General features: G+C 41.1%; 2 protein-coding genes across 6 annotated transcripts; both read left to right on the forward strand.

Moving 5' to 3' along the window:
- Window positions 1-755: 755 nt before the first annotated feature.
- LOC110561074 (zinc finger protein 14-like) lies at window positions 756-9,222 on the forward strand. Of its 3 annotated transcripts, none has more exons than XM_021657344.2 (4): window positions 756-1,191; window positions 5,650-5,776; window positions 5,979-6,039; window positions 6,944-9,222. In XM_021657344.2, the coding sequence occupies exons 1-4, from the start codon at window positions 1,189-1,191 to the stop codon at window positions 8,940-8,942; spliced, it is 2,190 nt and encodes a 729-aa protein (XP_021513019.1). In that variant the 5' UTR covers window positions 756-1,188; the 3' UTR covers window positions 8,943-9,222. The 3 variants fall into 3 exon arrangements, with proteins under 3 accessions (XP_021513019.1, XP_060243331.1, XP_060243330.1); XM_060387348.1 differs by lacking the exon at window positions 756-1,191 and adding an exon at window positions 1,303-1,860; XM_060387347.1 differs by lacking the exon at window positions 756-1,191 and adding an exon at window positions 2,599-3,067.
- Window positions 9,161-27,437, forward strand: LOC110561069 (zinc finger protein 709-like). Of its 3 annotated transcripts, none has more exons than XM_060387349.1 (3): window positions 9,161-9,278; window positions 24,617-24,743; window positions 24,952-27,437. In XM_060387349.1, the coding sequence occupies exons 2-3, from the start codon at window positions 24,710-24,712 to the stop codon at window positions 26,472-26,474; spliced, it is 1,557 nt and encodes a 518-aa protein (XP_060243332.1). In that variant the 5' UTR covers window positions 9,161-9,278; window positions 24,617-24,709; the 3' UTR covers window positions 26,475-27,437. The 3 variants fall into 3 exon arrangements, with proteins under 3 accessions (XP_060243332.1, XP_021513006.2, XP_060243333.1); XM_021657331.2 differs by lacking the exon at window positions 9,161-9,278 and adding an exon at window positions 20,066-20,559; XM_060387350.1 differs by lacking the exon at window positions 9,161-9,278 and adding an exon at window positions 20,666-21,097.
- Window positions 27,438-27,523: the final 86 nt, after the last annotated feature.

Below are 27,523 nucleotides of genomic sequence, written 5' to 3' on the forward strand. Positions count from 1 at the left end.
GAAGGGAACACTCAGGTTAACAGAGTTCATAAACCTTTCTGAGGAAGCAGAGTGTAAGAAAAAACAATGTTAGTTAAACTGTGCAGATCGTGGAACAGCTATGAAATTCATGTAGAAATGGAGGCTCCATTACATCTTTCGTGATGCTACTGTTTAATCTATATTTAAAATCTCTTTTTAAGCCTCAGTCGTGCTTCATACAGGCTTAGCCTAAAAATGTTTTCTGCAGCGAAGTGTGGGTGTTTCCTGGCTTCACCTGAATGGAGATCTCTGAAAGAATCCCTCCAGCAGATGGTAAACACCTCCTGCTCCCCCCTTTCCCCTCCCGCGCCCCGGAAAATTAATTTGTTCTCTGAAGGAATAGACTGTCTCTGTGGGACACTAGGCGTGGGATTTCCTGTGCCCACTTATGCCTTCATCTCCAGGGATCAGCAACCAGAAAGGTCCACAGAATACAGGTAGAAGCCGATTCTGTCTCAGAGAAAGTCAGGAGCAAATTCTGCTTTAAAGGTATTTATCTACCAAATTGGGCTGGTCTTCAACAAGAAAAGAAACCTAGCTAGAAAGGGATGTGCTTACAATGTGTCGTCATGGCTCTCCTCCGCCGGGAGACTGTTACTCTCGCTACTCAATGTCTGGGCACTATTCAAAAGGAAGAAGACCAGATGAGCTGTCCAATCAGGACAGCCGGAGAGCAGAACGGAAGTTCCTCTCCCGCCATCCTCTTTTCTGGAGCAGGGAAGTCGCAGGATTGCTTTGTGGTGGCAGCAGAAGTAGTAGGGGTCGCTCAGCCTCTGTAGCTGTAGGCCCGTCCACGCCAGGAGCGATGGGGAGGGCCGTCGGGTGGACCGAGCGGTCGGCGCCGGGGTGCCGGCAGGGGAGCGGGAGCCACTCGCCCGCCATCTTTCTTCAGGGTGCCACTACAGCTGCAGGTCTGGTCTCCGTGGCCATGTGACAGCGAGCCGCAGGGACAGCTTCCGAGGCCTCAGGAAGGCCCGGCGCAGGGTTGGCGTTCGCTGCGGCGCATGCGTGCACTACCCCGTCAGGGCGGCCGCGAGCAGAGCGGAGGGCTTCTCCGCCGTGCCCAACGGCGCCGCCCGCCTTGCGGTGCGGGCAGGTCAGCTGAGGGAGCCGGCGTGACAGCCTTGGTGACCCTGTTCGGGCGAGCGCGCAGGCCTGGGCGCAGACATGGTGAGCGCCGAGGGAGAGGCGGGAGGGCAGGGCTGCGGGAGGAGCCGCGCCTCTGCTCAGGTGACGGGGCTCCCTGCTGCGCGGGGGGCCCGGAGCCGAGGGGCGCGACCCCGGGAGAAGGGGCCCGCGAGTGCCTCGGAAGTCTCCAGAAGCGACGGCTAAAGTCTACGAGTGTGTCTCCCATCCTGGTGCTTCTTAGGCCTAAACGTCCCCAAATTTCTAGTTATTTACTGTCTGACAAACTCATTAGAAGAGGATATCCATATACACCTGTCGTTGGGGCTGGAGGGACGAGGGAATTTGAGGCCCTTTATGAGGTAATACGTGTTTTTGTTCTCGAAATGCTGAGGACACTGATTTAAAGTAGAATGAAGGGCGAGGGAGGACATGACTTTTAATTCAAAGGAGAATTGCAATCGCGGGGAAGCCTCGAGTATAAAATGTGCAAGCTTCTCGGAGGTTGGGCAGAAAAGGCATTTTGTTTTTAAGGAGGGACGACAGTTTCTGAGACTTTGAGACTGTAGCATTTGCAGCTCTTAAACAGTTTCCTCTAAGGTCACATTGTCCTTAGAATGACAGTAAATTAAGGGTCCCGTGCTGGCTCAGGAGGAGAGCAGGAAGAAAAGTGACAAGACTGAAAGGGGGAGAAACTTAAGGAAACATCGCTTAGTAAGTATTTCGTTTTTACTGAAGAGATCATCATTTTGAGGCAAAAGTGGGTCTTTGGTTTAGTTTGTGTCCTGCTTATAAAAAATGGATAGGTATTTTAAATGTCACCATCTAAGAACAAGGAGAAAGATGGAAGGCCTGTAGGTGGTGCTGTTTACCAAGAGGGAGATGAAAGAATTGAAATGTCCCCTGAATTCTGGAGTGATATATCGCGTGCATGTGTGGTGAGATGGTCTCTAAGCTTAGGGACAGTTTAGCCTGAGTCTCGGTTCCTTTGTGAACTGAGGGAAGCAGGCATTAAGAGTTTTGTTTATTTTTTTCTTAATTTTATTTTACATGCATTAGTGTGAAGGTGTCAGGTCCCTTGGAATTTGTGTTATAGACAGTTGTGGGTGCTGGGAATTGAACCCCGGGCGCTTTGGAAGAGCAGACAGTACTCTTAACCACTGAGCCATCTCTCCAGCCCTGCTTTCTGGTTTTTTAATGAATGGACTAAGACCTATAAGCTCCCTTCACAGGCTTTTTTCTTTTCTTTTCTTTTCTTTCTTTCTTTCTTTCTTTCTTTCTTTCTTTCTTTCTGTCTTTCTTTCCTCTCTCTCTCTCTCTCTCTCTCTCTCTCTCTCTTTCTTTTTTATCCCTAAGGTTTTGTTGTCTTCATTTTGATTTAGCTCTGTGAATTTTTATTTCTTTCTTGATTTCTCTTTCACCACTTCATCATTCAGTGCTGAGTTGTTTAGTCTCTGTGAATTTGTGTACTTACTAGAGGTTTGTTTGCGGTTTATTTTAAGTTGAAGCGCTGTGGTCAGTTAGGAACTATGAAGTTATTTCAGTCTTTCAGAATTTGTTAAGATTGTTTTATGCCCTAAGATAGGATCTGTTTCTGAGACACTTCTATGGGCTGCTAAGTAGAATGTATATTCTTTGATATTTGGGTGGAATATTCTATAGCTATCTGTTAAATTCACTTGATGTATGAATCTAACACTTAATTTTGATGTTTATTTCTTGTCCAGATAACCTGTCTATTGGAGACAGTGGGGTATTTAAATCACCTAATACTGGATTAATATTAATCTGTGCCTTTTCTAGATCTATTTACTATATATGTATGAGTGGAGTGTTTTGTCTGCATGTATGTATATGTACCACATGCATGTCTGCGGCCTGTGGAGGTCAGAAGAGGGCATACCCTGGAACTGAAGTTAAGGTTAGTTGTAAGCCATCGTGTGGGTTCTGGGAGCCAGCCCCTGAGAGTCTATTTGCGTATGTTTAAGATTGTAATGTCATTTTGGTTCAGTGTTCCCTGTGACTCCCCTAGATGTTTCGTCACCTGCAGCCTGCATCTTCCATCTGTTGTCCTGTTTTTATCCTGTACAGAATCAACTGGGCTGACTATTCTTGTTCTCCTATCTTGAAGCCTAAAGCAATATTCATAAGTGTAAATGGATCCATCCATTTTCTGTGGTCTAAATTCCAAACTTACCTGTGATTTCAACATATTACAGTTGGCTTTTGTTTTTGTTTTCTATTTTAATGGCTAATAGGAAGGGGAAATACAATGCATGTTTGTTTGTAAATATCAGTTTTTCTTTTATTCCATATTAAAGAGATTATGACATCATTGTACAATGCCTGCTCTGTGATAAACTAACTTTTATTTACATTTGGGCCAGTTAATGTCTCTCTCTGAGTGTGTACACTCACTCTATGCTTGCACATACAATTGTGTTTGGAAGTCAGAGAACAGTCTTTGTTGTTCAGTACTGCATATGCCAGGCTAGTTGGCCCATCAGCTTCCAGGGTCCTCCTCACATTCTGTGCACTCCATATTACCATAAGAGCTCCAAGACCATGGGCACTGAGCCACAAAATGTCTGGCTTTACCTAAGTTCAAACTCAGATTTGCATAGTGTGTGCTTTTTATACTGAGCCATCTCCGAGACCCTTCCTAGATCTTTTTTTTCTCATACAGTATATCCTTCCACTCTCCCAGTTCCCCTCCCACTTTCCCTCTCCCCGACATCTACTCCTCCACTTTCCCTTCAGAAAAGAGCAGGCTTCCCAGGGACATCAACCAAACACAGCAGAACAAGATACAAAGCTGGCTGAGGCAACCCAGTAGGAGAAAACAGGTCCCAAGAGTAGTACGCAAAGAGTCAGAGACACATCTGCTCCCACTGTTAGGGGTCTCACAAAAACACCAAACTAACAACTGTAACATACATGCAGAAGGTCTACTTCAGACCCCTGCAGCTCTGCGACTACGGCTTCAGTGCCCCTAGGAGCCCTGCTTGGTTGATTCTGTGGGCTGTGTTCTCCTAATATCCTGGACCCCTCTGGCTCCTACAAACCTTCCTCCCCCTCCTCCATGGGGTTCCCTGAGCTTCAGGGGGAGGGACCCAGTGGAGATGTCCAGCTTGAACTCCCCCCTTAATGTTTGCTTTCAGTCTCTGCATCTGTTCCCATCAGCTGCCAGGGGAAATGTCTCTGATGGTAGTTAACCAGGCACTGACCATGCTCTGTTCTTAGCCAGTCTGTTAATGTCATCATGGATAGTGGGGTATGTTAATTAGCTTTGCCTTCCTATTACAATATCCCTGAGAAAAGCACCTGAAGTCTCTGTGATGTTTAGTCTTCTAGTTAGGTTGGCATAATTTGGAAGCACTTAGGAACCACACCACCAAGGTGTGTCTGTGAAGTGTTTGCAGAAGTTAACTGAGGAGGGGTACCCACTCTGAATCTGTGTGCTACCTGTCTTCATTTCTATTTGTGTTGTTATGATAAAGTACCCTGATGAATACAGTGTAAGAAAGGGAGGGTTTAACTCACACTTCAAGATATAATTCATCCTGATGGAGGAGTCAAGGGAGCAAGAACTTGAAGCAGCTGGTCATCTTATATCTGAAGTCAGAAGGAGAAAGTAGTAAATACATGCTGTGTTCAGCTCATTTCCTCCAGCAGTATCCCCTCCCCAGGGGGTGATTTCATCCACAATTAAAATGAATCATCTCCCGTCAGTTAACATGATCAGGATAAACACTGCAGGTGTGCCCCGAAGCCCATCCATCAGCCCATCCATCAGGTATTCAACTCTTGCCATTACACATAACCCTGATCTGGGATCCCAGACTGAAGAAAAACAGAAGAATTCAGATGGAAACCAGAATTCTCTGCTCTGTTTCCTGATGTTCTGGGTTTGGAGCCTCTGCTGCATAAGCCTGTCCCCTATGAATTCTGCCGCGTTCTCCCATGGTAGCAGTCCCTCTCGAGTCACAACCCACAATAAAGCTGACATCTCCTGAACTGCTATTTAGTCACAGTGATAAGAAAAGTAACTTACACAGGTTGAAAGGTTTCTTTTGTGTCATGGTTCAGGTAATTCAATCTGTTGTTACTTGGCTTTATTGATTTGTGAAGAGGCAGAACATTATGGTCTTGGTAACCAGTATTGGATGAGGATACTCACTCTTATAATCTGTTCTAACAATATGTGATTTCAGGCAGCTGATAGTAACACTTGTCTGTGCTAGTAGTAGTGTTGTGTGGTGAAATGGTGAAGGCCTGCGCACCAGTAAAAACTAAGTTCCAGCAGCATAGTTGGTATATTGCTGCTGCTGCTGCTGCTTTACCAAGAATTCAAAGCTAATGTGGGGATTTTTGTGTTAGAGACTACAGTTATGAATGTAAAATACAAGTCTGATGAGCAGGATAGATATTGAACATTTAGAAAACAGATTTTCAGTATTGTGCGTCTCATTGTTTCTTCTGGGAACATCTTGGTTATTTTAGGGCTCTGTGACCTTTGAAGATGTGGCTGTAAACTTTACTGTGGAGGAGTGGGCTCTACTAGATCCTTCCCAAAAGAAGATGCACAGAGATGTAATGGAGGAAACCTTCAGGAACCTGGCTGCTATAGGTATGAACAAGATTATACTTTTACCTAATCAGATTATAAGTCTGTCTTCTTCAAAAAGGTTGCTTCCTGATTTGTAATATGGTAAGGGTAAATTTGATGGCTATATCAAGCATGGTCATGTTATACCATGAAGCTACATAGAATCTGGTATTTTTTTCTGTTTTGACAAAATAAATCAGGTTTCTCTGCGTCTGTATTCTAGGGAAGACACAGGAAGACCAGGACAGAGATGATGACCACAGATATTCTAAAAGAAATCAAAGGTAACTTTACCAACTCATGATAATGTGTCTTAAGAATCTGGAAATGGCCAGTAGTTTTTTAAAATCAAGACAACTATCCAAATAAGCCCAGCTTTAAGGTGATGAAATCTAAAGGATTTATCTTTCCTAAAGTACATACAGAATTAGAAATATTTACAGGGTTGATATGCTAATGCCAGAGATACTTTCTAATGGTTTGTATACATAGATTGTGTCCAAGCACAGAGTTAATAAACGAAAAAATAATGTGTGTCCTTCCTTTGAGCTTTCAGTATGCAGTATATAGAAAATATAAGGGAATTTTATTTTTACTCTGGGAACAATTTTCAAGGTATCTTATGTATATTAAAATTTTTTAAATAGAAAATAGAGGTTTTTTTTTTTTCAGCATTTCACATAAGGAATACTCAAATACATCTACCTGTAAGGCAAATATGATCACTCATGCCCTTATTCCCAGTTATTAGGAGTCTGGCTATGTGTTGAATTTGAAGGTAGCCCATCCCTCATAGCAAGAGATTGACCTCAAAAATATGTAAGACTTACATATTCTTCATTTCCAAAATAATTAACCTGAAATACCACATGATTGGGCTAGCAAAATAACTTCATCAGGTAAAGGCATCACTGCCAAGCTTGATGACCTCAGTTCAGTCTCATATAGTAGAAGAGAACCAACTCCTACAAGCTGTCCTCTGACTTCCATTTGCCCACTGTCACACATATATAGTAAATAAATAAACGTTAACACAAAAAGAAACCCTATATGAATACAGTGTCTTGATATTACCTGTCTCTACATCCTATTGGACCTTGAATCATATTCAAAAATTCTCAGGAATTCTGCTGGTAGGGAATTTATAACTTATTGGTGTATTTTACTTTTTTTTTTTTTTTTTATCAGAAATGAAATTGTGGAAAGACTGTTGGAACATAACAAAGGTAGTGAGTGTGAAGAACTCTTTAGACAGATTCCAAACACTGTTGTGAAGAGGAAGTTTTCTCATAGAGCGATGCTTTGTGAAAGCCATGTGTGTAAAGACAACATGCTCATTGGTCATTCATCTCTTAATGTGTCTGTGCCTCTTCAGACTACACATAAACCTCATGAATATGAGCTATGTGGAGAGAGCCTCTATAAATTTGGAGAATGTGAGAAAGCCTTTATTTATCCAGAATGCTTTCTGAAGCATGAAGACATTGACACTGGACAGAGATCCTATGAATGCCACCATTGTGAGAAGATCTTCAAAAGTAATGGTTACTTTCAAATATGTGTGAATAATGAAACTAAAGAAGAAATATGTATGGATAAGCAGGAGTATAATGCCTTTACTTACCCTGATTTTCTTCAGCATGTTGAAAAGATCCACACTGGAAAGAAACCCTTCGTATGTAAACAGTGTGGGAAAACTTTTTCTTTTTTGAGTAACATTCGAAGGCATGAACGGACTCACACTGGAGAGAAACCGTACAAATGTAGTATATGTGATAAAGCCTTCACTTGTTTGACTAACTTTCAAGAACATGAAAGAACTCACACCGGAGAGAAACCCTATTTATGTGCACGATGTGGGAAATCCTTTTCTTTCCTGAGTAACATTCGAAGACATGAACGTACCCACACTGGAGAGAAGCCGTACAGATGTAATGTCTGTGGAAAGGCCTTCAGTTATTTGACTAACTTTCAAAACCATGAAAGAACTCACACCGGAGAGAAACCTTATGTGTGTACACAATGTGGGAAAGCTTTCACTTACTACTATTCCTTCCAGACACATAAACGATGCCACACTGGAGAAAAGCCCTATGTATGTAAACAGTGTGGGAAAGCCTTCAGTTATTACAATTCCATTCAGACACATAAACGATGCCACACCGGAGAAAAGCCTTATGTATGTAAACAGTGCGATAAAGCGTTTACTACTCTCAGTTCTCTTCGGTACCATGAGAGGATTCACAGTGGGGAGAAGCCCCATGTATGTTTGCAGTGTGGGAAAGGTTTCATTTCTTCAAGTACACTTCGAATACATAAAAGGATTCACACTGGAGAGAAACCCTACAAATGTAAACAGTGTGGGAAAGTCTTTAGTGTAGACAGTTCCCTTCGATACCATGAGAGGATTCACAGTGGGGAGAAGCCCTATGTGTGCAAGCAATGCGGGAAAGCTTTCACTCGCCACACCTCCCTCCGGCGACATGAGAGGACCCACTGTGGGGAGAAACCCTATGTATGCAAGCAATGTGGGAAAGGTTTCATTTCTTCCAGCAACTTTCGAAAACACGAATGGACTCATTCTGGAGAGAGACTGTGTGTATGTAAACTATGTGGGAAAGCCTTCACTGGTCATAGTTCGCTGCGACGCCATGAAAGAATTCACAGTGGAGAAAAACCCTATGTGTGTAAGCACTGTGAGAAGGGTTTCTCTACTTTGAGTAGCTGTCAGAGACATGAACAAATTCACTCTGGTGAGAAACCCTATGCATGTAAGAATTGTGGGAAAGCCTTCACTAATCCCAGTGCCCTTCGAAATCATGAAAGGATTCACAGTGGCGAAAAGCCCTATGTCTGTGAGCAGTGTGGGAAGAGTTTCATTTCTTTTAGTAAGTCAAGAATACATTTACGGATTCACACTGGAGAGAAACCATATAAGTGTAAGCAATGTGGGAAAGCCTTCACTGGTCACAGTTCCCTTCGACGTCATGAAAGAATCCACAGTGGGGAGAAGCCTTTTGTATGTAAACGCTGTGGAAAATCCTTCTATACTTTAAGTGATTGTCAAAGACATGAACAAATTCACACTGGTGAGAAACCTTATATTTGCAAGCAATGTGGGAAAGCCTTTACCCGGTCCAGTTCTCTTAAAATACATGAGAAGACTCACACTAGAAGGAATTCCTAAGTGTAGAACATGGAAAGACTTTCTTGACAGTGCTTAGGGCAGAGAACCAGTGCCATGTTGTCTGTAGGAATGCTCCCAGTCACCTTGGTTATATTCACAAACGTAATAGTTCATACCGTGGTAAGAAACCTCAGATGGATGTGTGTAGATGTCTTCAGTGGGCTAACCTCTGAGAATGTACCCAGTATCAAAACTTATATAACAAACTTATAAGCTGGTAAAACAATTTTCAATGTTTTGTGAAGATCTTTTAAGTAACAGAATTCATAAATTCTTTTAAGATTCCTGTGAATGAATTTGTGAAAGAACTGTGCACTAATTGGTCTAATTCAGAAGGTAAGTCTCTGGAATGTTTACTTCTAATTTTTATTCTCGTAAATAAACTTTCAGGTGACCAATTCTCTAAGTGTCTTTATACAGTGAAGCTTAATGGGTAGTGTCTTTTTACAAGTAATGTACATTTCTTCTCTTTTTGTGTTGGATCCACATGTGAATTGAATTCTAATATGTTTTTAGAGTAATGTTAATGAGCTGTTGAAAATGCAGTTTTATTCTTAGGATTTCTCTATTGAGATTATGTGGCAGCCTCTTTGATCTTTTCTTGTCTTGTTGGGTTTGTTTTTTTGTTTTTTGTTTTTTTTTTTTCTTGTTCTTTTTTTTTGTTTTGAGGCAGGGTTTCTCTTTGTAGTCCTAACTGTCCTGGAACTGGCTCCTTAGAACAGGCTGGCATCAATCTCAGAGATCTATCTGGATCTATCTGCCTCTGTCTCCTGAGTGCTAGGAGTAAGGCATGTGTTACCATGTCTGGCTTATCTTTGGTGATTATACTGTATCTTTTCTGTTCTTTTTCTCATTGCTAATACCAAGTACTTGAAACAACTTAAGGGGTAGAATTTCTTCCCTTTGGCTCACCTGTCATGGAAGGAAAGTCATCAAGTACAGGAATTTATATCATTGTGGACACACATACAAAAAAACTTATATGCGTTATAAGAAGAGACCAGTAGAAGATTTCACAAGGACAGTCTTTCCTAATGACCCACTTCCTCCAACTATGCCATATCTCCTTCATTTCACCACTCCCAACTGTACCTTCATGAACACATGTAGATAGAGCCCTTGTTGAGCTAATCTGGATTACAAAACATAGTTGGGCTACTCACAGTGAAGTCCAGTTGGTTTCTTAGATCAGATATTTTGTGTTTTATATTTTGATACATGTTTTCTTGAAGACTTTATACCTAGAGTTCTAAAGTATTTTGGCCAATTTACAGATTTTCAAATGAGAAGATACCTGTAAATATCCTACCATAATCATAATTTAGAATGTATGACTGCCATTATTTTTTTTTAATGTCAAGTCATGTGCTTACAAGTAATGACACTTTATCCATATTTTAATTTCACTTCAGGTTTGTGTTATGACTTGTCATTTTCCCTTTACTCACACCAAAAAAAGAGAAACTGCAGAGTCCTTACCCTTTGAGGACTAATATGTAACGAGTTATGCTTCTAAATCTATCCATTAACCACAGTGGCCATGTATTTTCTCATTAAAATCACTTTTGTTTATGTTTTTTTTTTTTTTTTGAGACAGGATCTTGCTCCTGTCTCAACGTGAATCCACGTTGGCCTGTACTTCACTATTTCAAAGATAACAGGTCCTGAGCCATTACACCATGCTTGAAAGTCATTCTTTTTTTTTTTAATTTATTTATTATTTATACAGAGTTCTGCTTACATGTACACCTGCATGACACAAGAGGACACCAGATCTCATTACAGATGGTTCTGAGCCACCATGTGGTTGCTGGGAGTTGAACTCGAGACCTTTGGAAGAGTAGTCAGTCCTCTTAACCTCTCCTCTGAGCCATCTCTTCAGCCCTTGAAAGTCATTCTTAAACTTCTGAAGGATTTGTTTGTTTTAGAGGGATCACTTGGTACTAAGCATAAAATGTCCCCCCATACTCCATTGATATTAAACATGAGACGTATGCCTGGGCTACACTATAGGTATAAATACAGTTATAGCTTTATTAGTATTTCTTTCTTAATGGAAAGGTTGAAATAATGGAATAAACAGAAACCTAAGGAATGAGAAGAACTCAGTACAATTAATAAGGGCAAGGGTGGTTCTTTTACATGTTTTAAAAGTACACTTTCCCAGAGTTTAAAGACATACACAGGATGCTTTTGTTGTTTTATTCATCTGAATCACTGAGGAGCATGTACCTTTGGAGGTGTGTGACATTTATCTTAAGACTTGGCCTTACCATGGGAATGAGACCAACTACATTCTTCCAGATCCATGTTTCATTTTTTTTTTTAACTTATAAAGTTTTATTGTTTAGAAACAGTACTTGTTTTATATAAGACATTGTTCTCTGGTAAATACAGTTGTTCTTTGGTGGTATGTTTCCAGAAATCCAAGCTTAAATAAGTATAATGGGTGAAAGTGTACATGATACATTTAAGTTACTAAACTTCAAAGCTAAGTTCAAGCTAGTTGGTATGTTCTGATCATTTCTACTAGTCTAGAAGCCTAAAAAAATGGCTTTTATACTATATTGAATATATCATATAGTTCACCAAACACTTGTATGGAATGGCATCAGTTTCTGTGCTCCTGAACAGGTGGTAGCTTACTGTGCTACCATTACCATCAGACACTGTACTTGCATATCTCAACATCAGATTGAGCTTATTCTTTTGAAAAGTCAAGATGTTTTCTGATGTGTATTTTATCCCATGAAAAACTCAAAAGCAAGACTATGATGAGTCAATGACCATCCTTGCCTCAACTCAAATGTATAATCCACTTGTCCCCTGTATGTATATACTGCTTAAATCTTCTAGAATTTATATTAGTTGCTTTTGTATTGCTGTGGCAAAACAGATGGCAGAACAACTTAGAAGATTTTTCCTAACTTATGTTCTTAGTCCATTGACCCAAGGCAGGCATGAGACAATAGATCAGGGTCTCGCCATGGTATGTAACTGCCTTAGTCATTGTTCTGTTGCTGTGGAGAGACACCATGACCCCTTAGAAAATGTATAACTGGGAGCTTGCTTGCAGTCTCAGAGGGTTGGTCGTTGTGGTGGGGAGCATGGTGGCTCACATGGTGTAGGATGGCTAACGGGGCTGCCTCATAATCTGCAGGCCAGGAGAGGTCAGGCTGGGCCTGGTGCGAGCTACAAGGCCTCACCTAATTCTTTCACAGTTCTACTCCCTGATGACTAAGCATTCAAATATATGAGTCTTTGGGGACCATACTTATTCAAACCACCACAGTACCTGGCAGTCAGGAAGCTTCTGGCAGTAGGAGGTAAGTGGGCATAGCCTTGCAAAGCAGTCCTGCTTCCAGTGATGCACCTCCTCCACCCAGTCCCCACTTCTTGCAATAGCATCACATGGTGAGCGCTGAAAGGGAAAACATGGTTCAAGCCACAGACTCCCAGTGCACATTATATGTTTAGAAATTGTAAGAATGATTCCAGGACAAAGACAGGATAGGATTCCTTGCCTTTAACTTGTTGCTCATTGTATATGCATTTCCTGTCATTTTCAAGCATTCCTTACATGCTGTCACCATAAACTAGAAACATACACAGCCAAGCTGGGGTTATTTATGCATTTATGTGTATAACCACAAGAAAGATGAAACTGCTGCAAATGCTGTCATAGTTTATGAGGAAAAATAGGTTGTAAACCTTGAAATGTTTACCAAATAGGAAGGAGAGCTGTTAAGAACAGTGAGTGATGGCATAACAAGGAATATGGACTGTGTATCTCTTGTAAGGAAAGCTATTGTGGCTACATAAAGATGTCCTCGTTGCTATTAATCCGTGCCTCCTCAACCCTGTGCAAACAGGTGTGGAATATGTCAGTGTGAACGCTGAGGTACTGCAGGCTGCTGTCTGATGACAGTGACCACTGTTGTCTGACATGGATATGCATATAGGGTACAATTTATGCCATGCTGATTGTTTAATTTCTTTTTGCTCTGTGAGCTCATGTTTCCATTTGGCATTACGAAACCTAAGGTTTCCAATTTCAATACAGCAGGTTTGTGTTTCCCATTATTTGAGGACTTACAAAATACATGTGTATATCATTCTACTAGTATATACGATGAGTGACGCTTTTTAAAAAATAGCATGCAGGATTCAGAATACCTTTTATTTACTAGTACTAAATTATTATTTAAAGGGAAAACAGCTGGAAAGAGCAACATGAGTAATTATAACATCTGGAAATCCCAACTTCTCAACACCTCCATTTATTCACCAATTCAGAAGGAAAATCTAATAATCACCATGTCTCATAATGAATTGTGTTAATTGCCTTGTCTCATTTAAGTCATCGATGATTTGTGAAGCAGAATAACCTGGAATAGGGGCAGAGAGCTGAGTCCAGAGACTCCAAGCTGTTTTAACAAAATCTCAAACATTTGATTTTACCAGTAAAGACTCAGGAGCCAGATGCTGCGGTGAAAGCCTGCTAGCTCAGAGAGGCAGAGAAAGCATCCAGCTGACCTTCCTTCTCAGCCAATGTCCCTTCTCCACGCTGCCTTCTCCTCCCTTCAAACTAAGTGTCCCTTCTTTCTACTTCTTGTGCATCTGTCTCCCAGACTTCCTTTCACTGTCTGTTGTTGTTTTCCTTTGTTCACTTTCTGTCAACTGGTTGCTTGCTCTGCCTCTTGACCAATGGTTGACTTTATTTAAAAAAAAAAAAAATAAAGTTTACAGAAAGGTCTTGAATTAAAGGTGTGTGCTAGGGCTGAGCTCTGTCTCCTGAGTGCTGGGATTAAAGGCGTGTACCACCACACCTAGACCTAAGCTTTTCTTTACCTGAAACTTGCTCTATGCCAGGCTGGCCTTGAACTCAGAGATCTGCTTGCCTCTGTCTCCTGGGACAGGATCACACTGACCTAGAATGTCTTTGGGTGTGATCTCATGCCAGAGCAGCCACGTCCTGAGTTAAATTCCTCTGTACCGGTGAGTCATGTTGTTCTTTCTTCTGTGGAATTGTCAGCACATAGTTCTTCACCGAAACTGGATAGATTAAAAGTAAAAATCGGCAAAACCCTGACCATAAGGTCAACTGCCTTATTCAAAACTTCTCAAGCTTGACATCATCTTATCCTATTCCTGTGTTCCCTACCTGACCTAAACAGCCCTTCTCCAGGGTCAAAAACACTGAGTCTGAGACTTAAGTAGATGATTAGCCTGCAAAGCCAGGTGCAAAATGTGCCTAAATGCAGTTATTCCACAGGCCACAGGAAGCCTTTGCTGAGATAATCTGCTTCAAGTGCCATTTGGGAGCCTGATTCGGGTTGATTTTCCTGGTCTCTCCAAGCTTTTCTAACCAAGTCTCAAAGACACTTGCTCTAGAATCCCTTATGCATCTTGGACTTGTTAGTAGAAGTTGAACCAGGCGTAATATAGAAAGCAGCTGAGATGGCAACACATTGGCAATCATATACATCTAGGGTTGGTTCACCATGCAGAATTGCATTGTGAAAAAAGTTAAACAGAAATGAAAGGTGAAATTGTGATAACTACTATGTATACATTTGGAAAATCTGTTATGTGAATATGTTGCATGTTGAGTATAGATGCCCAGTACTGTGAAGCCCACCCATCCTTCCTGGAAATGTGTGGCATGTTTTAGGGGTCTGTAACCTTTGAAGATGTGGCTGTAAACTTCACCCTTGATGAGTGGGCTTTGCTGGATTCTTCCCAAAGGAAGATGTAATGCAAGAAATGATCAGAAATCTGAATGATATAGATAAGAGCGAGACATTCCTCTATTTAATCAGTGAAAGAATAAGCATTTCGCTGATCAATTCGGGTCCATGATTTGGAATATGAAAGAGAAAAGTCCATAAATGCATCATACTTTGTCAAGTTATTCCAGTATACTACCTACAATGTAATTCCTTTAATTACTGTAATTATTCAAAGAGATTTTTCTGGTCTTCAAGAGAAAAAGCAAGACCAGATCTTGAAGATGATTATCAAAATTCAGTGAGGTATCTGCCCATCACATTTAAGACTGCAAATAAACCATGTGAATATCAGAGAAATTGTATACATGTAAGGAATGTGGAAGATCCTTCATTTCTCCCCAGTGCTTTGTGAAGCATATGAACACTCACAATGGAGAAACTGTATGAATGTAAGCAATGTGGGGAAGCCTTCAGTAGATACAGTTATGTTCAAATTCATGCAGAAATTCACGCTGGAGAGAAATCGTGTATACAAGCAGTATGGGAAAAGTTTTCTGACTCTTCCAGGCATTCAGAGACATCTGATCACACATGGAAATAATAAGTTGTGTGGAAGGTATGTGGTAAGGGCTTCACTGTTGCAGTTCATTTGTGACACGTGAAGAACTCAGACTAGCAGGAAGTCGTATGCATGTGAGCAACGTAATAAAGCCTTTACTCATCCTAGTGGCCCTCACCGGCATGAGAGGGCACGTAAAGGAATGAAAGCCTGGGAATGCAGGCGATGTGGGGAACCTTCACTTACATCTGTAACCTTCATCGCAGTGAAAGGGTTCACAGTGGAGAGAAACCCCATATATATGTAAGTGATGTGAGAAAGCCCTCATATGTCCCTTAGATACCATGAAAGGATTCACAGTGCAGAAACTCTATGTGTGTAAGTTCTGTGGGAAAGCTTATAAGGGATCAAGATCCTTACAAGTGCATGAACAAATTCATACTGGGGTTAAAGCCTATGAAAACAAGCTTTGTGAAAAAGCTTTCACTAATCATGTTCCTTCGGTGTCATACCAGGATTCACAATGGAGATAAGCCCTTCGCATGCAAGCTGTGTGGGGAAAGCCTTTATTGAGCACAGTTCCCTTCAGTGTCATGAAAGGATTCACAGTGGAGAGAAACCATATGTTTGTAAACTATGTGGGAAAGCCTTTGTGCGGTGAAGTTCCTTACAAAAACTTGAGCGGATTCATCCTGAGTTAGGGCCTGTGAGTGTAAACTGTGTGGGAAAGCCTGTACTGTTCTCTTCATTACCATTCCAAGATTCACAGTGGAGAAAAGCCTGATGCGTGGAGCTGTGTGGGAAAGCTTTGTTACCGACAGTTCTCTTCGAAGCCATGGAAGGAGTCACAGTGGAGACAAACCCTATGTATGTAAGCCATGTGGTAAATCCTTCACTTACAGCTGTTCCCCTCCATAGCATGGAAGGGTTCACAGTGGAGAGAAACACTGTGTAGGTAAGGTGTGTGGGAAAGTCTTCACTAGTTTCAGTTTCCTTCAATTCCATGAAAAAACTCACAGTGGATAGGAAACCTGTCATGGAAAGGTATGTAAGAAAGACTTCACTGATCACTTGTAATGCCAAGAAAACATTCACAATGGAAAAAAGAAACATGTATGTAAGCTATTGTGGGAAATCCTTTGCTTGTCTCAGCTCCTTTCAAAACCAATGATGTACTCACAGTAGAGAGAAGCCTTATGCATGTGAGCAGTGTGGGAACCCCTTTTCTTTTTACATAATGTCTGGACACAGGAAAAACTTGAAACCCTATCTGTGTAAGCAACGTGGGAGAACTTTCAAGTATCACACTTCCTTTTGGTGCTATAAGAAAGGTTTGTAGTAGCCAGGCAGATCTCTGTGAGTTTGAGGCCAGCCTGATCTACAGAGTGAGTCTACCACAGCCAAGGCTACACAGAGAAATCCTGTATTGAAAGAAAAAAAAAGTTCATAGTAGGTAACAAGCCTATGTATGTGAGAAAAGCTCTGCTTATCATAGTTCCCTTCAATAGCATAAATGAACTCTGGTGGAAAAAAACTGTACACATAAGCAACGCAGGAAGAAATTCGTCTCTCTAGTTCCATTTGACACCACGAAAGCATTCAGAACACATAACTGAAAGCTGGGAGGCAAAAACGACATGCCTTGGAGCACTTACGGAAACCAAGCACATTTACTTTGCAGTGAACCCTCCAAACACAAACTCAGGGAAAGCCCTGCTTTAACTTGGGTAAAATTTTGAGTATGTGAACAAATCCATATGGGAGAGAAACTGTGACTAAGCTACATGAGAAAGCCCTAGTATGTTCAAAACATAAAATCAGAAAATCCCTGATAGAGAATGTGGGAAGGCCCCATACATAGCACAGGATTTTTCTAGGAAATAGAAGACTTCAGATGAAGAAAATCAATAGCAATGTAAAACGTGGGGGCACCTCTCATCTCAGTTTAATTTTAAAATATAAAAGAATCCACCATGATGAAAAAGATTATTTTGAAGATATATATATATATATATATAAAGTCTTTAGTTAGCATTTTGAGTATACCTGAATCAAATCATGAAATATAAAATAAAATTGTTACTTGTAACAAATAGTTTGAAAAACTATGAAAATTTGCCCATAGTGGAATTTGACCAAAACAAGTGTACTGAAGGGTGGCCTATGCTAAGTAATTTGTAAACTACTCTGGGAATTACATAATGTTAAAGAATTTCTGTAAAGATTATAGAAATAGGGCTGGAGAGATGGCTCAAAGGTTAAGAGCACTGCTTGCTCTTCCAGAGGTCCTGAGTTCAATCCCAGCAACCACATGGTGGCTTATAACCATCTATAATGAGATCTGGTGCCCTCTTCTGGTGTGCAGGTGTACATGCAGACAACATTGTTTACATAATAAATAAATCTTAAAAAAAGATTATAAATATGTTATCAGTAGATCTCTGAAATACGTATTTCTAACTTGAAAATAAATGTGGGCCACTGAGATGGCTCAGTGGAATAAAAACACTTGTACAAGTCTGATGGCCTGAGTTCAGGGCCCCAGAATGCATATAAAGGTCAGAGAATCAAACCAGTACCACAGAGTTGACCCTGGTCCTCCATGTGCACACCGTGGCACAGAAATATATACTCACACATCATACATATGATAATAAAGGTTAAAGAAAAATAGCTTCAGGAAAGCCAGGTTGGTTTGAGCAACAGTAATTCAGTAATAGCAATAGTTTAATAGGTATTAATTTTAAATCAAATTACATCATAAACATTTAGTTTTCTGCTTTTATTTTTAAGCCATGTTAAATTCATTAGTGAAGGGGTAGTTTTCTAATATGTCAATAGAGTTAGTTTTTATATAAATTTTTATTGTGGTTGATTATTAAAGATGAGTTATTGAGCTCACTTTGATAACATATATATTAAAATTTGAATGACCAAATACAGTCCCTGCATGAGGATGACATCCAAATTTATGAAGCTTCCCATATTTTTTTGAAAATGACTTACTGCTGATGTTCTTACCTAAGTGATGTGATCATTTCTTATATACTTATTCTGTGTTCAGAAAAAGAATAATTTTTGGGAGTAGATTCACTAGTTTTATTTTTTATGTATGTTTTCTTCAAACAGTTTGTACAGATACATAACTGTTTCAATCAATGTGTTGATAAATATAATTTGTTATTGAAGGCAGGGGTGAATATGATCAAAATATATTATATGAAAATTTCCAAGAACTAATAAGAAAGTAAGAAAACACCCCTCAGATCTGGCTTAATACAGAGGAAGGCACAATCCATGTGAAAGTCTACAGAGGCTTAGTGGTCCTATGGAAACCATAAAAATCAGGGAATGCTCTGCCTTTGAACTGTTTGAATTAGGCAGCAGCAGCAGCAGCAGCAGCACACTCCTTTAGTCCCAGCAAAGGCAGGTGGATTTCTGAGTTCAAGGCCAGCCTGGTCTACAGAGTGAGTTTCTTATAGCTAGGGCTATACAGATAAACTCTGTCTCAAAAAGAAAAGAAACAAATGAAAGGTATAACACCACCCATCCCTCCTTCAGACACAAGTTGCCTACTCTAAGGCAGTATGAAGGGACTCTGTCCCTGAACTGACCCCTGAACTGACGAGAGCCACCAGAGACACTTGGTTATGTCTAACGAAGTACCCATGAATAGCAGGATTAGAGGGCAATTGAGAAGACAGGCATTGTCAAGGCAGGTGTCCCAAAGGCAGATGCTCAGTGGGACCACCAGAGAGTTACAAAAAGATCTCAGCAGGAACTTTGGGAGGAAGTGGCCTTTTGTGGCTTTGCTCAACTCTAGAGTGGAACATGATCTTTACAGTGTTCAGAGGTGTTGAGGGCTGTGCAGGAGGAACAGCAAGACAGCTTTACAACTCATGGAGTGTGACCTGCCAGTTAGCAGAGCCACAGTAGATGTGCCTCAGAGAGGCAGGGCCCTCTGTCTGTTACATCACTCTGTTGTCTTTGCACTTCCTTCTTAATTTATGAGTTGTCCAAAATCTCGAAGGGGCCTTATAGCCCCTTACTGGGCAGCATCATTGGCACTTACAATAGTGTTTGATCTTTTTCAAACATCGCTGCTGGAACGGATTAATGATTCAACCACCACCCTTGGAAAGAACTTAGAGATGTAGGATGTTAGCAATGACCACCCTCAGAAATAATTTGAAAAAATAAAGTTGTTAGTAAGGTTAGGTTAAGATGTTTTTGCTAGGAGATGTTTTGCTGGAGAGATGGTTCAGAGGTTAAGAGCACTGCCTGCCCTTGCAGAGGTCCTGAGTTCAAGTCTCAGCAACCACATGGTGGCTCACAACCATCGATAGTAAGATCTGGCACCCTCTTCTGGCCTGCAGGTGTACATGCAGGCAGAATGCTGTATACATAATAAGTAATTGAATCTTTAAAAAAATATATATGTTTTTGCTAGTGGCTCTGAGTAGAAAATTTTAGGGAACAATTTGAAGTCCAGAAAGGCACACTCTTAGCAGCTGAGCTAGGGTCCCTTTTGAGGTTAAGGAACAAGAACACTAGCAATCGAATTAGCACTGGCTAATGTGACTCTCACTGAAACTGGGCCGGTGAAAAAGATGATTAATTTCTTTTATTCATTTTTGCCATTAGTTTCCTGATATGATGTTATAAAAATTGTTAATTAGTAGATGTGTACCTTGAGGATTTAAAGTAGAAACGGCTATTTTTTATATAAAAGTTTAGATTTGTAATTATTTTAAGATTTCTATTAGATCACTTTTAAATAATAAGATAAATGAACCTTTCTTTGTAAGCACAAATTACAGCTTGCCAGTAAAGAGAAACTGGCTGTCCTGTCAGCCAAGGGAGTCCCGAATTGTTCAAGCCTGCAGTGTGAACCCCCAATAGTCAAGAGGGCAGCTGAAGTGGCCAGTTGTCCAATCGAGACCTCGGGCAGGCGAAGAGGAAGAGTGTCACCCGCCATCTTTCTTTCTGGTGCTGCCATAGTTGAGCCTCTATTCTGTTACTTTATGGAGTCCTAAACTGTTCGGCTTCGGTTTTTTCATGACCGCTAAACCCAGTGTGGGAGTTAGGTCGCAGGAGGCTAGGGATTTGAACGTCAGAAGTGGCGATCCAATGCAACTTGTTTGACCCGGAGCGCCGGAGAATGGAACGGAAGTTCTTTACCCGCCATCTTTCTCCCTGGCAAAGCCATTCTATCAGCTCCGTGCAGTCCGATGGGGGAGTCCGGGGTCACTGTACTTCGGGAAATTGTCTGAGTGCTAAATCCAGGAGCCGGGTGAGGCCGCAGGAGACCCGCAGCGCAGCCATGGTGAGCATCGGGGATGGGAGACGGGAGAGCAGGACTCCTCGGCTCCTGGGGACCACGGCGGAGCCTCTGCGCAGCTGCGTCCGGGACTCGGGACCGAGGCCCGAACTCTACGCCGCGCAAGAGCAGCGGCGGTGGCGGCGCGGGGTCGCTTTGTTTTATCTAGTAGAGCTGGCGGTCCCTGTCTTTCTGGTTCGTGGGAAGCAGCTTCTGAAATCACGATTTTGTCCCCCATCCAAATGGGTTTTTTGGATTGACAATCCCCCAACTCCCAGGTCCTCCCCGACATTGTCAAACCAACTGGACCAGGAGATCCACCGCTCCCTGTGAGAAAGATAGGGATGGAACGGAGATGTATGGGCGTCTGTGATGTAATTGGACTGTGTGTAGGGCTTGATTTAATTTTTTAATGCTGACGTATGACTTCCTATGAAGACTATTGCAAATAGGGAGAAGGCCCCGGATGTAAGGTGTGCAGGCATATCAGGAGGTAGCTAGAAGAGAAGGGCTTTTCTTGGAGTGATAAATCAACAGTATTAAGGTGTGGGCTTAATCGTTTATGTGTATACATACCATGACTTGCTGATGGTGTACCTGTGAGATTGTTCATTATCACTGAGAGAAAATGTGCTGGGCACTGTTGATTTTGTACCCTCCTGTCTTGATAAATAGTTTATCATATCTAAAAGCCTTTGGGTATAATCTTTTGGACTGCCCTTGCTTTTCTTGGATATGTGTTACTTTTTACTATGTATTGAAACAGTGATGATTTGACTTTCTCCTTTCTGATTTGTAAACCTGTTATTGTCTCTGCTTGTGTAATTGCTCTGGCTAATAATTTAATGCTATATTAAAGAAGAGTCAAGAGTAGTCATCCAGTATTTTTTTCTGATCTTTGAGACAAGGCGTTACGTTTTTCCTTCTCATTTAGCCTGTGTTTGTCATACAAGCCTTTATTATGTTAATGTATGATCCTCCTGTGCCTACTAGATCCTGAGCTTTAATCATGACATGGTGTTGAATATTATCAAAGGTTGTCTTGCATTTGATATCAATTATGCAAATCTTAATTCTTGATTTTGTTTCTCTGACATTATACTTGCTAATCTGCATATCTTCTTATGAGGAAACTTTATGCATCAAAAGATAAAAAGATATTAAAAGGATTTACACATCCTTGGCTATGATTTGTCAAAGCGTTTGAGTTTTATCCTTTCCATTTTAGTGTATAATTTAACTTCTCTTCATGGGGAAGGGGAATGTGTTCCTGTTTCCAAGTAAATACTAATTTGTCTCTGAGTGTATTAAGCAGGTTGCCATTAATGCTGGTAATGGCTAGCTTTATGTCAGCCTGACACCAGCTAGAGTCGTTTTAAAAAGGAACTCTCAGCTGAGAAAATGCCGCGGTCATATTGCCCTGTGGGCAAGCCCATGGTACTTTTTCTTGATTGGTGTAGGAGGGCCATCTCACTGTGGTTGGTGCCACTCCTGGGCTGGTAGTCCTGGGTACTACGAGAAACCAGGCTGAGGAGCAAGCCCTAAGCAGTTGCCTCCACAGCCTGTCCTTCAGTTCCTGCCCTGACTTTCCTTCCTGATGAACTGTGGTTGGTACCCTTCCTCCCCAGGGTGCTTTGGGTCACTGTGTGTACCACAGTGACAGAACCCTTAACCAAGGCACTGTTGGTGGCTGCTATATTGTGAATCCGTTTTCTCCATATATGTGGATCACTTCAAGAATGTTTGTCTTTCCCATAATTACTTGCTAGTCTCTTCTCTTTTTTAAAATATAGTAATGATCTTTGAGGCTGTCATATATGCATCCAGTGTATTTTGATCATATTTGGTTTCATTTCTCCTAACTCCTCCTAGATTCTTCCTCAATCCCTACCTCTTTCCAACTTCCTGTCCTATTTAAACTCTTTTTCAATATTATGTTATATTTGGTAGAGGTTTCTTTTCATATATTTATTTTATTTTTTATCATGTAGTCATTCTGCAAGGCGATGGCTTCATTTTGTTTTCCTCTAGCAGTTTCACAAGTGCAGCTCTCACAGGTCCCAGCACTGGTGTGTGCTGCCATGCCCAGCTTTTTATGTGAGTGTTAGGGATCGAAATTAGTTCTTTCTGCTTATGTGGCAAGTACTTTACCAACTAAGCTGTCTTCCTGATATTTTTTTCCAAATTAAGTATTTTGCAAGTTGACTATTTTTGATCTAATGCAATGCAAGAAAACATTTCAGAGTGTGTTTGGATTTTTTGTTTGTTTTTGTTTGGTTGATTAGTTAGTTGATGTGTGTGTGTGTGTTTGGATTTACTAATGCCTTATCACCTAATATGTGATGTCTTAGAATGTGTGTTCTGCAGTTGTTTGCAGTTCCTTTAAGTGATGTCCTTTTTATATGTAGGGATCTCCTGGTAAAGAAAATTTTGGGTTATTAGTCAACTGGATAAAGATGTGTTAAGAAATAATTATATTACTTAAATATGTCTGACAGTGAGCCCCTCTCACAATGTTATTCCCCCTCGTTTCTATTTTCCTTAGCACTTTTTGTCTACATTATCATAGTAGCTTATCCTTCGTAGGTCTTTCAAAATATTTAAGATTGCCTATAAGATACCAGGTAGAAGCTTTCTGCAGTTCTCTGTGTACAGTCAACGAGGATGTGCACAGTTTCCTAAGGAAGAAGTTGGGAGATGAAGTGTTTGTTCTGTATTGTCTCTCAGACCAGTTTATTGTAGACTAATCTTCCAGAGCATATTTTCATTCTGATCAAGTAGATCTTGTAGACACTGGCACACACCGGCACACACCTGTAATCCCCAGTACTTGGGAAGGCAGAAACAAGCAGATTGCTGTGAGTGAGTTCAGAACATCCAGAGTTACACAGAGAAACTCTGTCTTGAAACCCAAACAACAACAAAACAAACAGACATTTAGAGGACACTGTGAATTAAACAGTATTGCTGTCCTAACTAGAACATTGATTTCCTCTCCACAGTCAGCCGGTGAGCCTCCAAATGCCAGGTTTAGACTCCAAGGAAAGCTGAGCATTTATCTTTTTTTAAATGCATGTGTATGATTGAAGATGTTTGCAAAGGTACATGAGCACATGTGAACACATGCGTGCATGCATGTAGAAGTCAGAACGAGTAGTTCCTTGGGGATGCTGTCCATCTTTTGAGAAATGTCCTTTTTCCCTGTACTAGATTGGCTGACCACTGTGTACCAATCTACTTGTGTCCACTCCCCAGTGCTGGGATTGTGTGTGCCACCACACCCAGCAATTTTACATGGGTTTGGGGAGGGTGTTCTAACTGAGGTTCTCATGCTTGAGAATCAAGAGTTTTCCAAGTGCTTGTTTTTGTTTTGTTTTTTAAGATAGGGTTTCTCTGTGCAGCCTTGGCTGTCCTTCGTAGACCAGGCTGTCCTCAAATTCAGAGATACGCCTGCCTCTGTCTCCCCAAGTGCTGGGATTACAGGAGTGTACCACCATGCCCAGCCCTCAAGCATTTCTAAGATTAGTCTTCAGAAAGCTGGTGCTAATTCTGCTATGGATACTGACTAATGAATTTTTCTTTTCTTTTCTTTTCTTTTCTTTTCTTTTCTTTTCTTTTCTTTTCTTTTCTTTTCTTTTCTTTTCTTTTCTTTTTAAGACAGAGACTTAACTATATAGCCCTGGTTGGCTAGGAACTCACTATGTAAGGCTGGCCTTAAATTCAAGGAGAGTTGCCTGCCTCTTCCATCTCAGTGCTGGGATTAAAGGCGTGTGCTGCTATCCCTGGCCTATTAGGATTTTTTATGAGAGGCACAACAGAGCCATAGTACAGATTTGACTGGGGTGACCCGACAGCATAGCAGGCATCTACCTTTGCTTTACAGTGTAGTTGCATCTTACCATTGGAATTATGTTGTTAAAGAGCATTAACTAGGACACCGATGAACATTACATGGATTGAACATTTAAACAGCACAGCACCCTATAAACATAGTATGCATTGAGTCTAGATCGCCAGTGCTGAGTCTGGTCCTTCCTCCTGAAAATACTGTGTCATTTTTTAGGAGTCTGTGTCCTTTGAGGATGTGGCTGTGAACTTCACCCCAGAGGAATGGGCTTTGCTGAATTCTTCCCAAAAAAGGCTGCACAGAGATGTGATGCAGGAAACCTTCAGGAACTTATCTGCCATAGGTAAGGGTAAGATCATTTATTGCCTTGTTTAGTCCATGAGAAAACAGTAATTTTGCTGATCAGTGCAGCTCCGTGATTTGTACAGAAACAGAAATTTTGCCGAATAAACAAGTCATGATCATGTTACACCAAAAACCTACTTAGAATCTAATACTTTTTTTATGGTGTTGTATTAACTCAAAATGATTTTTCTGGATCTATATTCTAGCAAAAAAGCAAGAAGACTGGACGCTTAGAAATGACTATGAAACTTTAAAGACAATTCAGACTGGATACAAACTATGTGAGAACCAGGAGTATGCAGAGAAACTAGACACATGTCAGGAATGTGGGAAAGTCTTTAATTCTCTCCAATGCTTTCTGGGACATATGAAGACTCATACTGAAGAGAAAATTTATGAATGTAAGCAAACTGAACAAGTTGTCAGTAGACAGAGTTCTGTTCAAGTACACGAAAGAATGCATGCTACAGAAAAAACTTATGTTTTAAACCAGAGTGGGAAAGACTTTTTGACTCTTGCTGGTATTCCACAGCACATAATAACACATAATAAAGATAGGCCATACATATGTAAAGTATGTGGTAGAACCTTTCACTCTTCCAGTTCTTTCTTGACACACAAAAGAACTCACACTGGAGAACAGCTTTATATATGTAATCAATGTGGCAAAACCTTCACTTACTCCAGTGGCCTTCGCCGCCATGAGCGGACCCACAGTGGAGAGAAACCCTATGAATGCAAGCAATTTCTGAAGGTCTTTCCTTCTTCAGGGAAGGTTGAAAGTCATGCACAAACTAACGATGGGATAAAATACATATGTAATCAATGTGGGATAGCCTTCAGTGATCACAGTTCCCTTCAGTGCCACGAAAAGGTTCACAGTTTAGAGAAACCTTATGTATACAAGCAATGTGGAAAAGCATTCACTTGCTCTAGTGCCTTGCGAAGACATGAACGAATTCATACTGGAGTGAAACCCTATGAATGCAAAGTATGTGGGAAAGCCTTCATTGACTGCAGTTCTCTTCAGTGTCATGAAAGAGTTCACAGTGGAGAAAAACCTTATCTGTGTAAGTTGTGCGGGAAAGCGTTCAGCCGCCACGGCTCTCTGAAATGCCATGAGAGGGTCCACAGTGGGGAGAAGCCGTATGCGTGTAAGCAGTGTGGGAAGAGCTTCATGCATCACAACGCTCTTCGATACCACGAACAGATTCACAGTGGAGAGAGAGCCTACAGGTGTAAGCAGTGCGGGAAAGCCTTTGTGTTGAGCAGTGCACTGAAAAAGCATGAACGAATTCACAGTGGATTGAAACCTTGTCAGTGCAGGGTATGTGGGAAAGCCTTCACCTTTCACAGTTCCCTTCATTGCCATGAAAGGACACACACCGGAGAGAAGCCCTACGTGTGTAAGCAGTGTGGAAAAGCCTTTATGTATCACAGTTCTCTTCGTTGCCACGAAAATATTCACAGTGCAGAGAAACCCTATGTGTGTAAGCTGTGTGGGACAGCCTTCACTTACCACAGTTCTCTTCAGCGCCATGAGAGAATCCACAGGGGAGAGAAGCCGTATGTGTGTAAGTTCTGTGGGAAAGCCTTCACTGATCACAGTTCCCTTCGATGCCATGAAAGAATCCACACTGGAGAGAAGCCCTACATATGTAAGCAGTGTGGGAAATGCTACAGTGCTCACGGCTCCCTTCGACACCATGAAAGGACGCACTGTGTGTAAGCTATGTTGGGAGACTTTCTCCTTTTGAATAAGTTTTAATCTCATAACTGAAAAAAAACCATATGGTAAACAATGTGAATAAGCCTTAACATGTTCTGGCTCCCTTAAAAAACCATGAATGGAGACGCATTGGAGACTGTCTCTAAATAGAGAATAAAGAAAAGCTCCACATTACAAGATCTTTCTAGCAAGCATGATGACATAATGAATTTAACTTGTATCTGTAAATCATGTGGGATTTTCTCTACTTGTCTCAGCACAGTTTTCAAAAACCCTAAGGTGATGAAGACATCAGTCTGTATAATGCCTGTCCCAGAGGCCCGAGATCCTGAGTTTAAGTCCTCAGCACCCATCTAAAAGTCAGACATGATGGCACGTGCCTGTAATCCCAGTGCTGGGAGGCAGGGGAATCCCTGAGGCTTGCTGGTCAGCTAGTCTGCGCAGATCTCTTTAGGTCCAGTGAGAGAGCTCTCAAAAAATAAAGCAGAGAGGGATTAAGGAAGGCTCCAGCGCTAACATCAACCTTTGGCCTCTACATGCGAGTACAGTGTGCAGCCACACACATATGCACACTGATCTACACACGCATGCACATCACACACACACACACGAGAACACACTGTATTACGAACATTGCGTAGAAGAAATCTTTAAGTCTTCATTTGACCAGTATATCAAATACACAGTCAAAACCTTATACATGTAGGTAGAAGTGTCATTTGTGGCGTAAGGTATAAAAGGCTGCTGCAGTAGGCTTCTGTTACCATAGCTAGTGGGAAGAGCCTAGTTTAATAATCTGTGTGGAATGCTTTAGAAATTGCACACTTCAGAGGAAATGTTCCAGTGTTTGTAAATGTGTGTCAGTGCCACATGGTTAGCTAAAGCAAACTTGTGTGCTCATAATTTTATTCTTGAAAATAAATGTCTCAGTGAAATTATTTAATAAAGTTTACCTCATCTGTATGTGCTTAATCTTAATTTCAATATTAGTAAATTCAGTTAATAACTTTTTCTGCTTTTAATTTAAAATGTTGAATTGAAATGTCTTT

The sequence above is a fragment of the Meriones unguiculatus genome, chromosome 7 (assembly GCF_030254825.1).
Source record: "Meriones unguiculatus strain TT.TT164.6M chromosome 7, Bangor_MerUng_6.1, whole genome shotgun sequence".
NCBI lineage: Eukaryota > Metazoa > Chordata > Mammalia > Rodentia > Muridae > Meriones > Meriones unguiculatus.